The sequence below is a fragment of the Rhinopithecus roxellana genome, chromosome 3 (assembly GCF_007565055.1).
Source record: "Rhinopithecus roxellana isolate Shanxi Qingling chromosome 3, ASM756505v1, whole genome shotgun sequence".
NCBI lineage: Eukaryota > Metazoa > Chordata > Mammalia > Primates > Cercopithecidae > Rhinopithecus > Rhinopithecus roxellana.
Genome location: NC_044551.1, coordinates 18,991,073 through 19,007,927, shown reverse-complemented (window position 1 = coordinate 19,007,927; position 16,855 = coordinate 18,991,073). Strand labels below are relative to the sequence as shown.

The 16,855-nt window shown below is 36.0% G+C and overlaps 1 protein-coding gene across 1 annotated transcript in view; it reads right to left on the bottom strand.

Moving 5' to 3' along the window:
• CCDC152 (coiled-coil domain containing 152) overlaps window positions 1-16,855 on the bottom strand; it is a 52,328-nt gene that overhangs the window by 2,885 nt on the left and 32,588 nt on the right. The window contains exons 6-8 of the mRNA XM_010374396.2: window positions 15,515-15,617; window positions 2,542-2,669; window positions 34-117 (exon numbers count right to left, since the gene is read on the bottom strand). Coding sequence (XP_010372698.1) covers window positions 34-117; window positions 2,542-2,669; window positions 15,515-15,617 — 315 coding nt within the window. The remainder of the gene's footprint in view (window positions 1-33; window positions 118-2,541; window positions 2,670-15,514; window positions 15,618-16,855) is intronic.

Genomic DNA, 16,855 nt, shown 5'->3' with positions numbered 1-16,855 from the left:
AAGCAATGAATAATGAGAGGAAAACTCACATACCCTTCTGTAGATACTTTGTGGCAAAACAGTAGAATCCGGATATAATTTTGATTTAGTCTGAACTCTTGCTAGTTTGGCATCAAACTGAATCAAATTGAAAAAGTTATTGAAACTCTAGACAATTAGAAACAATTGTTTCTATAATTATAGTCCATGATATCCTTTGACATGTAATCTGTAATTTAGGTGTAAATTACAATAATAGACAATAGAAAAATCTTTCTTTAAGAAATAATTTTTCAGAAAGAGCGAATAACACAAAAACAAGATTAACCCTGATTGCATGGTAAAATTACCTGGAGAGGTTTTTTTTTTCTTTTCTTTTTTTAAAAGTACCAAATGCCTGGGCACTACTTTAGAGATTCTGGTGTGCAGCTAGCATCATTTTTTTCTCAAAACATCACGTGATTCTACAGTGCAGTCAGGGTTTAGAATCTAGTTTAACTTAAAGATGGGTAAAAATATTTTTACATTAAAATGAGTGCATTATGAAGAAAATGTAATAAACAGTCATGGGAGAAAACCTCACGCAGCTTTCCGCAGGAACTTTGAGGCTGAACAGTAGAATTTGAATACGATCTTGTCGATATAGCTTGAACCCTTGCTGGTTTGAATTAAACTGAATCAGATTTAAAAAGTGATCATAGGCCATTCTTACAGGTCAGATTTTTTGTTTTTGCACAATATTCCATTATATAACTCTTCTCTTCAGATTTAGTTAACATAGCCTCTCTGAGGACTAAGAATAAACTCTGAGATTATGTTCTGGTTTGAGGAGAGAAATGGTTAGGTACAATGAAAACAAATAACATGGAGCTCTGTATACTAGTTAAATAATAGACCAGTGATAAGGCCCAAATGGCAAACAAAATGTGAATTTCCAAACAGAGGATTAGAAGTTGGTGGTAGATCTTGAAACATGGCCTATTAATTTCATTTGGCCATTCAGCCTTTCCTGTGGTTTGTGGTACACTTGGTCAGATGGCAGCAGCAGCAACAAAGGGTAACTAAAGTCAACATCAGTCCTCTTTCTGCCCAATGATTACACATGGTACCTCGCCAAGTACCCTGGGGATTCCAAAGTTTCAGGAATATGAATAGTATGTAATTTTAATTAAGACTTGTGAATTCTTACAAGGCAAAATGAAAGCTGGGGTGGGGGCAAGCAACGGAAGAATGATGGAAGGGTAGATTGATAGAGTCTAGAAAAAATTTAAAGGACAAATATTTTGTCAAAGTACATTTGAGATTGTGATATCTGGTTAAGAGAACTACTCAAGACTGGTTTTTGTTTTGTTTTGTTTTGTTTTTTTGTTTTTTGAAACAGAGTTTCGTTCTGTTGCCCAGGTTGGAGTGCAGTGGTGTAATCTTGGCTCACTACTAAGTTGCCTCCCGGGTTCAAGTGATTCTCCTGCCTCAGCCTACTGAGTAGCTGGGATTACAGGTGTCCGCCATCATGGCTGGCTATTTTTTGTATTTTTTTAGTACAGACGGCTTTCATCATGTTGGCCAGGTTGGTCTTGAACTCCTGACCTCAGGTGATCCTCCTGCCTTGGCCTGCCAAAGTGCTGGGATTAAAGGTGTGAACCACCGCATCCGGCTTACTCAAGACTCTTGAGCAAAGAGCTAGAGACTCAGCCTTTGAGATGCCCTATTTGAAGTCCCTTTAAAAATTTTTTTTAGGAATTTGGTTTGTTTGCCCCCAGGATATATATTCTTCCAGAAAGTCATTAGGAAGAAATTTGTCCTTTTTATGAGAAATAAAGCAAAAGAAATTTCTAGCTGGTTACTGGGGTTTGAAAAATTTCTGCTGGGATGAGAATAATGTGAAGCGTTACAAACATTCTTCCCATGCTGGAATGGTAGAAATTATGAAACCTGCATAGAATTTACCATAAAATGCAGATAATCCTTGAGTTTTCTGTCAGGGAAATGTGAGTGCTAAAAATACAATAGCAAAAATAAAGTTTCACTGTATTGGTTTAATAGCCAATTAGATACACTGAAGATAGAATTAGTAAGCTGGAGAATAGGTTAGAAGAAAATATCTACCCTGAGACAGGGAAAAACAAGAAAATGACATATACAGAAAAGAGCATATGAGATACAGGAACTGGTAGTAAAGTCTATGAAAGGCTGTTGTCTCTCACCTAGTGTTGGGCCTAAAGTTGCTGCAGTCAGAAAGGCCTGCAGTTAAAAAGAAAAGTTGGATGTCAAGTAGGAAATACTGAGAAGAAAAGTTCTCAGAGGAAGCAATATCCTCTCTAAAAACCAGGACCTCTTGAACAACTCAAGGGTCCACTTTCAGGTCAAGCACTGAAAGGCAATGCAGATGACAATTGTATGGTATGTGATTACTGCAATCATTTGATGGAGAATAAGCATGTGTGAAGCCCTCTCACAGAATTGCTTCTAATCCTAAAATGTATCTCACTGTGATGAAAAACAATCAAAATACAGTTTAGACTAAGGGATGTGTCCTCAAGTTGAGCAGACTCAAACACTTACCTCTAGTTGTAGCTTGAGTATTTCATTTTGCTTTTCTTTTTCTTGACTTCTTAGCTTTGCATTTAACTCTGAAATTTCCATCTCCTTTTTCTCTATTAGTTCTTTGTGCTTTTCTTCATTTAATTCAACTGGATAAAATGAAATAAATAAAATTCATTCATTAAAAGTTTCAAAAATATTATAAGCTTGTATTTCTTTAGTGCTTAAAATCATTCCTAAGAAAGTAAATTTTATTAATGAAACATATTTTAGAAATGGTTTACGTATAGAATAGCTTTTCTATATTTTTTACAAGACCCTGAATAACGTTTGAGACACATAGGTCACTTGCCAAATATTTTTGAATGAATAAGGTAATTTAAACTATTAAACATTAAAGTACTAGAAAATAAATGGAAGATACAGTGGTTGAAGAGGGACACAAAGCCTGAGTTTCTAGGTACGAAGGGCTCAAACTACTGGATGACCAGAGCTACATGAAGTCCCTGCTATACTATTCCACATGATCAGGCCATTCTCATGTTCACATCATGTCTTTATGCTTTATCAAATTTCTTCTCCAACTTTCTTATTCCTGTTAATGACACCATGACATCTAGGATGAGAGGCTCAAGAAAATCTTTGATTTTTAACGAGAAAGGAGACAGTGTACAAGCCCCACAAATGAAGGGCTTCCTAGCTTTCTGATATATTTAGATAATAAATTTGTAGATCCTACTCTGTATGATTTAACACCTTTGAAATGGGTTGAAATTTGCTTCTTCATTTATGACATGGTCAACTTTCTTAAATGTTCCATGCATACTTGAAAATAATACATATTCTGCACTTATTGGGTATATTATTTATGTCAATTAGTATCAGTTGTTTATTTTGTTGTTTAAATTTTCTACATCATTACTAATTTTGCATATTTGTATGTACTTTTCTACCACTAAAAGGTGAATTAAAGTCTCTCATTATGATTGTGGATTTGTCTGTCACCTACTAGTTCTGCAAATTTTATTTGGTGCATACACATTTAGAATTGTTGTTTTATTTCCATGGTAGATCGAACACTTTACATCATAAAATATCCACCTTCATCTCTAGTATTACTTCTTGTTTCAAAGCATATTTTGTCCAATATTAGTATAGCTATGCCAGCTTCATGTTGGCTACTATTTGCATGATATATTCTTTTCCATCTTTTATTTTAGGTATATTGAAAGCAGCATAGTAGCAGATTTTAATATTTATTCAATCTGGCAATCTTTGTCTTTTAATTGGAAATTCATTCAGGTTTAATTTAATGCATTTAGTAATATATTTGGGTTTAAATCAACTAGCTTATTATTTGTTGGCTTTTATATTTTGTGTTCATTTCTCTATCTTTTCTTATCTTCTTTTGGACAGAATAACTATTTTTACTTCCCTTTTTTCCTCCTCTATTAGAATGATAATCATTAGCTTGATAAATAATCTTTTATTCTTTCTTTAGTGGTTACCTTAGAGTTTATAACATGCATACTTGACTTATTAGAATTTAATAAAATTAGTAGTTTTATCACTTTATGGACATGATACAAACCTTAAAAACATTTTAACTCCATTTATTCCCCCTTTTATCTTTGGTGCTTTTGTACTATGCTAACTTAGCTAAATTAGAACTATGTTTCCCAGAATTCCCTTGTCTATATGTTCTAAGGTAGAGTTAGCCGTAAGAGAAATGTCCACAAGATTTGGAAGATGGAAGTATAGCAAGAACTAATTTGCTCTGATGTTTAGTGTAGGATGCTGGGCAGTGTTTCAGTTCACACATGGTGCTGCTGGCCTTCTGGCTCACCAAATCAGCAGCTATTATTTTTTGAAGGCCACTGTAGGGCCCCAGGGAATGCTGCAATTTATACAAGTTGTCACTTATCAATGGATCATCTCAGTGATAAGGAAAAACATTTGGTTCCACAACTTCTGAAGCTCCCACCAGATTTCTTTTTTTAGCTGCTAGAAGTCTCAGGCCACGTGTCCTTGAAGCTCAACGGTGTAGGGCACCATCTTTTCCTGCAGGTCGTCATGTCATTAAGGTTGAAGGAGGTACAAGAAAGATGCAAATTCCAGTTCGTTCTCAGTATTTCCACTTGACATCCAACTTTTCTTTTTACCTGCAGGCCTTTCTGACTGCAACTTTAGGCCCGACACTAGATGAGAGACAACAGACTTTCATAGACTTTACTACCGGTTCCTATGTCTCACATGCTCTTTTCTGTATATGTTGTTTTCTTGCTTCTCTCTGTCTCAGAGTAGATATTTTCTTCTAACCTGTTCTCCAGCTTACTAATTCTATCTCCAGTGTATCTAATTGGCTATTAAACCAATACAGTGAAACTTTATTTTTACCTACTGTGTTTTCAGCACTTACATTTCCATCTATTTCTGTAGTATAATTTTCAGTTCTCCATAAAAATTCCCCAAGTCCAGTTGAGCTTGGTGGCTGACACCTGTAATCCCAGCACTTTGGGAGGCCGAGGCGGGTGGATCACCTGAGGTCAGGAGTTCAAGACCAGCCTGGCCAACATGGTGAAATCCTGTCTCTACTAAAAATACAAAAATTAGCCGGGCATGGTGACATGTGCCTGTGGCCCCAGCTACTTGGGAGGCTGATGCAGAAGAATTGCTTGAACCTGAGAGGTGGAGGTTGCAATGAGCTGAGATGGCAACACTGCACTCCAGCCGGGTGACAGAGTGAGACTGTGTCTCAAAAAAAAAAAAAAAAAAAAAAAAAAAAAAAATTCCCCAAGTTCTTTACTTCTTTGATTACATTAATCAGAGTCATTGTAAATTATATATGTGATAATGCCATTATCTGGATCATAAATGAATTTATTTCCTTTTAAAAATGTTTATAATTGAGCTTGCTTAGGTTTTTGTATTTTTAAAGTCAGATTTACTGCAGCATAATTCATATATAGCAAAATCTCTCTCTATATATAGAGGTGTACAGTTTGATGAGTGTCAAGAACCATATACAAGAATCTAACCATCAACACAATCAGGTAAAATTTTTCTGTCACTTCAAAAGGAGCCCTTGTGCACCTTTATAATCTATCCTTTTGCTCAAATACTGGCAAACATTGATCTGATTTTTGTCACCATAGTTTTCTCTTTTTCAAGAATGTTGTATAAACAGAATTATGTAGTATGTGGAATTTTGTGTCTGGCTTCCTTGATTTAGCATATTGCTTCTAAAGTGATCATATTGTTGAATGTATCAGTAGTTTGTTCCTTTTTATTGCTGAGTAATTTCCATTACATGGATGTACCATGATTTGTTTATTTATGGTAATGGATTTGCTCGATTCCAGGTTTGGGCCATGATGAATAAGGTTGCTGTAAACATTCACAAGCAGGTCTTTGTGTACACATATGCTTTCATTTCTCTTGGGTAAATACCCAGGAGTGCGAATGCTGGGTCAGATGGTGTGTTATGTGGCAGCCATGACAATGAGCCTCTCAGATCTCAGGAATCCTAACTGATCACTTGCCCCAGCTCCTGCACTCTAAAATCCATTCCTACATTTAAGCTGAGGCCATGCTTCTATGGTTGCAACTAGTCAATGACAAGGTATGGAAGGAATATTACTGGGGGTCAATTCTTGAGAGACGTGGGATTCATTCACAGGTGAATTGGGATCAATGACTCTCCAGGGGCTTTACCTAACTTAGGACCTCACTGTAGCCTAACACTTTTAAAAACCTAATCTTTCTTTCTCTCTTTCCTTCACAGAAGTTAGAGCTGCATTATGGATTGGCAGCTTACTTGGGTTTCCCTAGTTCTCTCCCCATTTCTTCTCATAAGCATTCCTCCCAAAATAAATCTCTTGAATGTCTAATACCATCTTGATGTTTCCTTCTTTAAGGACCTGAACTAGCACAAGGAAACAGGTATAATGGGGTTCTAAGATTGGCTCACTTACCACTTTCTGGGCAATGAAGAAGCCATCCTTAGTGGTATGTGGAGTAATGGTAGTTCCTAGTATACAATGGTGTTACAATTACTACAGATTTCACCAGAAGTAATCTGGAAAGATGTCCTGGTGGTGGGGAATGCCTTGCAAGGCATTAATTATCATTAAGACATTTGAAATATGGATGAAAATAATGCCCACAAAGGCATTAGAGTTACCTGGTTACTGCTAAATTAAACTGACATTCTATTAAAGGATAATGAGAAATTGAGGGCTGTTAGCAAAAGGTTACAGAATTAAAGAATAAATGTGAGAGTGAGAGATCTCTTTGGTAGCTTACAAACATGCTCTTACCTCTGGTAATGGAACATCAAACACAGCTAAGCAACAGAAAAATCTAATAGATTTGAAGAACTCCAGAGATGTTTAAATGCTTAGTCAAAGCAGGTCTACTATGATAACATTTGGACCCTGGTTGGAAAGACCTAAGATCCTGAAAAACAGAATAGAAACACGTGGATGGATGCCTCTGAGGATGCTAGCTCTAAAGATTTCCCTAAGCGCTTGGAGTCTGAAGAGGTGGCCCACTCTTTCCTAGTAAAACTAGCAATTCCCCTGTGGTGGAGGATGCAGAGGCTCCTCTCAGAAGCTGCCTCAATCTCCTCTTTTGGCTGCTAGGCCAATAACTAGGGTCAAGACGCACCATAACTTGGCTGGGAGATAAGGGAGAAAAGTGATTATATCTAAAAGTGTCAGCAAGAATTATTTAGGTTGTATTGGGAAGAGCTATGTGAGTACCCCGAGAACAGATTTTGAGGCTGCTGGATCAAAGAATATAGAAAGTAAGACTAGGTAAGCAAGAATTCATTGACTCAACATTACTCTTTAGGGAAAACAGACATAGCATCCTAGCGAGGGCCTCAGGAGATGGGGCAAATGCTCTGCTAGAGTGGCCTTAAACCTCTAAAGAAAGCAATGATCAAAGCTGAGTGAAGTGAAAATATCTGAGTTGCCTGACAGATAGTAAAGAAAGAAATAAGGAGGCTGTAGAAAGTTGGCATGCTAGTATGAATATATTACATGAGGTAAGACAACCTACAAAGGATTATGTTCTTCAGGAGGGTCCAGAAGACACATTATTAGCCGAGGCCACCAGAAATGTGCTGGTGAGGGGTAAAAAAGTATCACAAAAAATTCAGTGGTCAGTCTCCTTTGCAAGCCAGTGTTGACAGTAAAATAGGTTGCCATAGAGCTAGGTTCATTAATATCCACGGGGATGGGATGCCTCTCCACCACGAAGTAATAAAAGCCAGATGACAGAGCTTAACTGCCAAAAGGCAGGAGGCCACAATTACCAAATTACCAGGAAGGCTGGAGAGTAGCCAAAAATACTTGATGTGCAGATAATTGTACAGATAGTTAATAGATGGACAGCCAATTCTGCTTAACAGGTACTACAATTTAAAAAAATCAAAAATGGAAGAACACAAGGCTTAGGGTACATGCCTTAATTAAAAAATTATCATCTTTTTCTCGGTTTCCAACCTGACCCAGTTTTGGGATCTGGAACCCATTGGCTAAGTATATGGTCAGGTCACCAAGAAGAACACTTAAATACTTCTAGGTATCCCTTTAGGAAGAGAGGCCAACAAGAACTACAGAGGAGTTGCTACATGAACTCATGTAGAGAAGTAACTCTGTGTAGTACAGTAGGTGGAGTGTTGTAGCCATGAAAATGCACCTTTCAGATCTCCAATTTCAGAGAGCATAACTGGCTCACTGTTTTCATGACCATGTTTATGCTGAGGTCATACTTCTCAAGAGCTACTCCTACTCAATGACTGAGCTTGATAGGGCTACGAAGGCAAGCTTATTCCTGAAAGTTGCAGAACTCATTTAATGGGCAAATTGGGCTCAACTTTGTTGAAACTTTTTTAGAAATATATCACAATCTAACACTTTCCCTACCCAAGATTCCTTCCTTTCTTCTCTTCTTCACGGAGTTTAAACCTGTATTACAGACTGACAGCTTACCTAGTCTCTCCTGGTTCCCTTCCCATTTACTCTCACAAATTTTTTTCCCAATAAACTTCTCAAATGTCTAATCCTGTCTTGGCATCTGTTTCACAGGGGACCCAAATTAACTCATTGCATTTTTTAAAAACTGCCAAGCTATTTTTAAAGTGACTGTACCATTTTATAGTGCCACTAATAATGTTTCAGAGTTCCAGTTGCTCCATTTGGCATTATCAACATGGCATTGATAATTTTTAAGACTTTACCTGTTCTAAAAAGTGTGAGGTTTTAATTTGCATTTCCCTACTTACCAATTATGTTGAATATCTTTTCATGGCTTATTTTTCATCTGTATGTCTCTGAATTTGAACTCCCGACCTCAGGTAATCTGCCTGCCTTGGCCTCCTAAAGTGCTGGGACGACAGATGTAAGCCACCATGCCTGGCCCTTCACCTGCGTGTCTCTGGAATAGTAACTGTCCAAATATTTTTGCCATTTCCTTGTTGAGTTGACTTCTTCTTATTGAATTCTTAGTGTTCTTTATGTATTTTTGGATACAAATCCTTTATCAAATATCCATTTGCAAGTCTATGGATTGTCTTTTCATTTTCTTAACAGTATTAAAGAACACGAATTAATAACTTTGATGAAGTCCAATTTATAACTTTTGCCTTTATTGTTTGTGCTTTTTGCTGCTTTCCAAGAAGTTGTGCCTAACTCAAGATCACAAAGATAATCTCTTATGCTTTCTTCTGGTAATTTTACAGATGTAGGTTTTACATGTAACTTATTACTCATTTTAAGTTAATCGTTGCATATGATGTGCATAAAGATAGGCTCATTAAGGAAGGTTTTCCACAACCATATATATAAAACCAATTAACCCTCAACATATGCTTATGAGATCTGCTTTACTGAAGGAGGAAAATTTCATTAGTGAAATTATATTCAATATGCTTTACATATACATAAAAATTATTAATTATACATTTAATACTAATTTTAATTTTAGAAGAATACAAACTGTTTCACATTAGATAACATTAAGAGTAAATACTAGGAACCAAATTTAGAAATGTTGTATTTACATACATAAATATATATGAAGGTACAAATCCCAAATTAAAATGCATCAAGGGGCCAGGTGCAGTGACTCATGCCTGTAATCTCAGCGCTTTGGGAGGCCGAGGCAGGTGCATTACTTGAGGTTGGGAGTTCGAGACCACCCTGGCAAACATGGCTGCCTAGGAATGTTGGATGCTACTTCTCCTCAAAAAGATCAAAGTTACTGGCGAATGGACGTGTTTTGAAAGGAAAACTGAGGGGAGAGAGCCAGTACCTGTCAGAGAGCCCACAGGAAGAAGCCAAAGTGCAGAAAACAAAGGCAGCAAGGGTCTAGCAGAGATCAACACCAAAGGAACTCAGAGCCCTGCAGAGGGAAAGGGTAAGTGAGGGTGCTTCTTGGCTTTCCTCACTCCTGCAATAATCTGCTGACTGCCAAACTACTAAGGAGGTCCTCTGCCCTTGTGACACTGGGCAATACTGTTGGTGGTCATTTAGGAACTTCCTGAGGAACGAATACCAGGTGGCTAGCTCATGTAGACATGCCTGTGTATGCCTCAGGCCTGGACTGAGATGGTGGGTGCTGTACAGGTTGTGAACCTGTTGTGGGCCACTGCTGCTGCCCAAGGGATCTCTGTCTTTGCATCACCATACTACTAAAGCCCCTGCAAATATACCCCACAACCTGCTCTGAGTTTGGCAAGCACAGGGAGCCAGCAGGTCCATGGAAGCTACAGGACCATGTAGGCACAACTTCTCGGAAAGCAACAAAAAGCACAAACAATAAAGGCAAAAGTTATAAATTGGACTTCATCAAAGTTATTAATTTATGTTCTTTAATACTGTTAAGAAAATGAAAAGACAATCCATAGACTTGCAAATGGATATTTGATAAAGGATTTATATCCAAAAATATGCAAAGAACACTAAGAATTAAATAAGAAGAAGTCAAACAACTCAACAAGGAAATGGCAAAAATATCTGGACAATTACTATTCCAGAGACATACAGATGAAGGGCCACGCGTGGTGGCTCTTGCCTGTAGTACCAGCACTTCGGGAGGTCAAGGCAGGTGGATTACCTGAGGTCAGGAGTTCGAGTTCAGAAGTCTGAAAAGAGGACCTCAGTCTCTTCTGGCTTGTAAGTCTTCTGTAGGAAGTCTACTGTGTTAGCCTGATTGGATTTAATTTATAGGTAATTTGGCTACTTTCTCTAGCTGCCTTTGAGGGTTTTTTTTTGGCATTGACCTTAAATAGTCTAATGATTATATGGCAGACTTCTTACAGAAGCCTTACAAGTCAGAAGAGACTGAGGTCCTCATTTTAGCCTTCTTAAAGAAAACAAACAAACAAACAAAAAAACACCATCCAAGAATTTTATATCCACTAAACAAGGAAGGAGAAATAAAGTCTTTTCCAAATAAGTAAGTGCTAAAGGAATTCATCATCACCAGACCAGACCTACAAGAAATGCTCAAAGGAGTTTTAAACATGGAAACAAAAGGACAATACTTGCTACCATAAAAGCACACATAAGTACAAAGTTCACAGATCCTATAAAGCAATTAAACAACTGAGACTATAAAGCTCACTAACAACAGTCTAATGGGAATAAAACTTCACATATAAATATTAATCATAAACAGCCTAAATATTCCACTTAAAATACACAGACTGGCAAATTGGATTAATAAAACAAGACTAAACCATCTACTGACTTCAAGAGACCCATTCTATGTGTAATAACACCATAGGTTCAAAGTAAAGGGGTGACAAAAGATCTACCATGCAAATAGAAAATGAAAAAGAACAGGGGTTGATATTCTTATATCAATTAAAACACTTTAAACCAACAACAGTGAAAAAAGACAAAGAAGGGTATTATATAATGATAAAGGCTTCAATTCAGCAAGATGTAATTATGTAACTACTATTATATAACGATAAAGGCTTCAATTCAACAAGAAGATTTAACAAGTAGATTTAACTGTGCCCAACACTGGAACACCTAGATTTATAAAAAGAATATTACTAAACCTAAGAAAATAGATAGACAGCTATACAATAGTAGTGGAGTTATCAATGCCCCATTGACAGATAAGGAATTCAAAATATGGATTGCAAGGAAACTCAAAGAGATTCAAGAGTAAGTTGAAAACCAACACAGAGAAACCAGGAAAACGATTCAGGGTATGAAAGAGGAGGTAGCTACATTTTAAAAAGCAAAACAAAACAAAAACTTCTGGAATTAAAAAATTCACTAAAGGAATTTTAAAATACAGTTGAGAGTTTTAGCAACAGACTAGACCAAGCAGAAGGAATAATTTAAAAGCCTGGAGACTAGTCTACTGGACCATGGAGGATGAAAAATAATAAACTCTGGACTTAAATTGGACTTTTGACCAAATGAACCTAATAGACATCTACAGAACACTCCACTCAACAACTGCAGAATATACATTTTTTCTCATCTGTGCATACAACATTCTCTAAAATTGACCATATGCTTGATCATAAGACAAGTCTCAATAATTTTTTAATGAAATTATATCAAATGTATATATGGATCATAATGGAATAAAACTAGAAATCCATACCAAAAGGAACTTGCAAAACCACACAAATATATGGAAACCAAAAAACTTGCTCCTGGTTGACTCTTGGGTAAAAGACAATAACAAAAAAACAGAATTAAAAACTTATTTTGAAACAAAAGAAAATGTAGTCATAACATATCAAAACCTCTAGGATACAGAAAAAGCAGTACTAGGAGGAAAGTTTATAGCACTAAATGTCTACCTGAAGAAGATAGATGTAACATTAACAACCTAATGTTGCACCTAAATGAACTAGAAAAACAAGACCAAACCAAACTCAAAGGTAGCAGAAGAAAAGAAATAACAAAGACCTGAGCAGAACTAAATGAAAATGAGACGAAAACAAAACTCCAAAAAACCATACAAAGGATCAATGAGACAAAAACTGGGTTTTTTTGAAAGGACAAACAAAAGTGATAGATCACTTGCTAGATTAACCAAGGAAAACAGAGAGAAACAGAAGTTTCCAGATAAGTACAATCAGAAATGATAAAGTTGACATTACAACTAATACCACAGAAAGACAAAAGATCTTCAGAGACTACTATGAACATTTCTATGTGCACAAACGAGAAAATCTAAAGCAAATGAAAAAATTCCTGGAAACATACAACCTCCAGAGATTGAACCAGGAAGAAACTGAAATTCTGAACAGGCCATTAATGTGCTATAAAATTAAATAAATAATAAAAAATATACCACCAACAACAAGAACAAAATCCCAGGACCAGAGTATTTACAGGCCAGCCAAATTCTACCAGATGTACAAAGAAGAGTTGGTACCAATATTACTAAAACTATTCCAAAAAATTGGGGAGGAGGGAGGCCTCTCTAACTCATGCTATGAAACCAGTATCATGCTGATACCAAAATCTGGCAAGGACCCCCCAATAAAAAATAAAACAACAGGCCAATATCCCTGATAAAAATAGATTCAGAAACGCCCAACAAAACACTAGCAAACAGAAAATCCAGTAACACATCAAAAGGATAATTCATCAGGATCAAATGGCCTTATTTCAGGGGTACGAGGATGGCTCAATATACACAAGTCAATAAATGTGATTTGTTACGCAAACAGAATTAAAAACAAAAACTATATGATCGTTTCAGTATATGCAGAAAAAGCGTTTGGTAAAATCCAACACCCTTTATAATAAAAACCCTAAAAAATAGGCATTGAGGGAACATACCTCAAAATAACAAGAGCCATACATGACAAATCCACAGCCAACATCATACTGAATGGGGAAAAGTTGAAAGCATGTCCCCTAAGAACTGGAACAAAACAAAGATATCCATTGTCACCACCCCTATTCAACATAGTACTGAAAGTCTGTAGTTAGAGCAATCAGGGAAAAGAAATAAATAGTAGCCATCCAAATTGGAAAAGGGAAGTCCAATTATATCTGTTTGCTGATAATATGATTCTACATCTAGAAAACCCTAAAGACTCATCTAAAAGATTCTCCACCTAGAAAACCCTAAATATTCCTCCTAGACTTAACAAATGACTTTAGTAAAGTTTCAGGATACAAAATGAATGCATCAAAATCAGTGGCATTCTCATAAACCAACAACACTCAAACTGAGAACCAAATCAAGAACTCAATCCCATTAAGAATTACCATACACACACAAAATTACCTGGAAATACATTTAATAAAGAAGGTGAAAAACCTCTACAAGGAGAACAAAACACTTTGATAATATAAATCATAGATGACACAAACAAATGAAAAAGCATTCCATGCTCATGGATAGGAAGAATCATTATCATCAAAATGACTATACTACCCAAAGCAATCTACATACTCAATTCCTATCAAATTAACAATGTAGTTTTCACATAATTCGAAAAAGCAGTTTTAAAATTTATATGGAACCAAAACAGAGCCTGAATAGCCAAAGTAATTCTAAGCAAAAAGAACAAAGCTGGAGGCATCACATTACCCTACTTCAAACTATTCTACAAGGCTATAATAGCCAAAACAGCATGGTACTCGTACAAAAATGGAAACGTAGATCTGTAAAACAGAATAAAGAACCCAGAAATAAAGCCACACACCTACAACAAACTAATGTTCAAAAATTCTACAAAAATAAACAATGGGGAAAAGATTCCCTATTTATTAAAACAAACAGTGCTGGGAAAACTGGTTAGCCATATGAAAAAGAATTAAACTGGACCTCCATCCTTTACCATAAGCAAAAATTAACTCAAGATTGATTAAAGACTTAAGTGTAAGACCTTAAACTATTAAAATCCTAAAAGAAAACATAGGAAAAACTCTTCTGGACATTGGCCTAGGCAAATAATTTATCAAAACCAAAAATAGACAAATCGGATTTCAAGAGTTTCTGTAGAGCAAAAGAAACAACAGCATAAACAAACAACCTACAGAATAGGAGAAAATAACTGCAAGCCATGTATCCACCAAAGGACTAATATCCAGAATCTACAAAGAAGTTAAACAAATCAACAAGACAAAAACAACCCCATTACAAAGTGGGCAAAGGACTTGAACAGACACTTCTCAAAAGAAGACATACAGCTGACAAGCATATGAAAAAATGTTCAACATTACTAATTATCAGATAAATGCAAGTTAAAACCACAATGAGATACCTTCTCAAACCAGTCAAAATGACCGTTACTAAAAAGTCAAAAAAATAACAGATGTTGTCAGGGATGTGGAGTAAAGGGAACAACAATGCACTGTTAATGGGAATGTAAATTAGTTTCGCCCCTATGGAAAACATTACAAAGATTTCTCAATTAACTAAAAATAGAATTACTGTTCAACCCAGTAATCCTACTATTGGGTATCTATCCAAAGGAAAATAAATTGTTTTATCAAAAAGATACTTGTACTTGCATGTTTATCACAGTTCTATTCGCAATAGCAAAGTCATGGAATTAACCTAAGTGCACATCAATGATGGATTGGATAAAGAAAATGTGGTATATATACACCATGAAATACTATGCAGTCATAAAAAAGAATAAAACTGAATTATTTGCCAACATGGTTGGAGCTGGAGGGCATCATTCTAAGTGAAATAACTCAGAAACAGAAAGTCAAATACTGCATGTACTCACTTATAAGTGGGAGCTAAACAATGGATACTCATGGACATAAAGATAGAAACCATAGACACTGGGAACTCCAAAAGAAGGGAGTGTGGGAGGGGTGAGGGCTGAAAAATGACCTATCATGAGTTATGTTCACTATATAATTGATGAGTTCACTAGAAGCCCAAACACCAGCATTACACAATATACTCATGCAACAAACCTGCACATTATATCCCTTGAATCTATAACACAAAAGCAAGTTTATTTTAAACTTACCTTTTTTCTGCATGTCCTGATAAAGTTTGCTTATTTCTGTCTTATATCCCTCCTCTTTGATTTTCATTTCACTTACAAGTTTGGCAATATTATTCTTATATTCCTAAGGATTAAAATATATATTAATTTTTAAAATGTAAATATGTGTGTATAACTTTTGATTCCTAGAAAGGTGAAATTCTCCATTCCTATTACTTTTTAAATACTTTAAAAATTCTCCACTTATATTACTTTTAAAAAAGGTACTATAAATGTAATATAAGTGAACAATTTCACCTTTCTAATAATTAAAAGTTATCATATCTACAAGGAAAAATATTGTTCATTGTTTGAATAATCAGCTTTGAGATAGACCCATTTTATTTTATTTTTTATAGGTATAAAGTATTTATTTTTCAATTTAAATTTACATTTTTGGCTGGGCGCAGTGGCTCACACCTGTAATCCCAGCACTTCGGGAGGCTGAGGCAGGCGGACCACGAGGTCAGGAGATTGAGACCATCCTGGCTAACACGGTGAAATCCCGTCTCTAATAAAAATCCAAAAAATATTAGCCGGGCATGGTGGTGGGCACCTGTAGTCCCTGCTACTTGGGAGGCTGAGGCAGGAGAATGGCGTGAACCTGGGAGGCCCTGGAGCTTGCAGTGAGCCAAGATGGCACCACTGCACTCCAGCCTGGGCGACAGAGCAAGACTCCGTCTCAAAAAAAAAAATTAAAATTTTAATTTGAAAATTAAAAATTATATTTATGATGTACAACATGATGTTTTAATATATGTATACATTGTGGAATGTCTAACTCAAGTCAATTAACATATCTATATTATGGATATGTTAAATATATGTTAAATACCTCACATATTTATCACTTTTTTGTGGTGAGAACATTAAAACACTACTCTCTTAGCAATTTTGAAGTATATGATACATCGTTATTGATAACAATCACCAAATTGTACAATAGCTCTCCCGAGTCTATTCCTCCTTTCCAACTAAAATTTTTATCCTTTCATCAACATTTCCCCAATTGCCCCCTCCACCACAGCCTAACCACCACTCTACTCTCTGCTTCATGAATTCCATAAGAAATATCAATTTCTGATCCAAGGAGATAAGATAAAGATAATACAGAAACAATGTCTTTTTTGTCTTTGCTTTCTGGATACTCATCACCAGGGTTTAGAATATTAAGTATGCTCAAAATATTTAATTTTATGAATAAATGCCGCTACAGAATTAAGGCATGTTCAATATAAGCCAAAACTACACATTAGAGCCAACGGAAGGCACTGTTCAATAGGTAGCAAGCTTACTATAATGTAAGATGAGTCTCTTTGAATG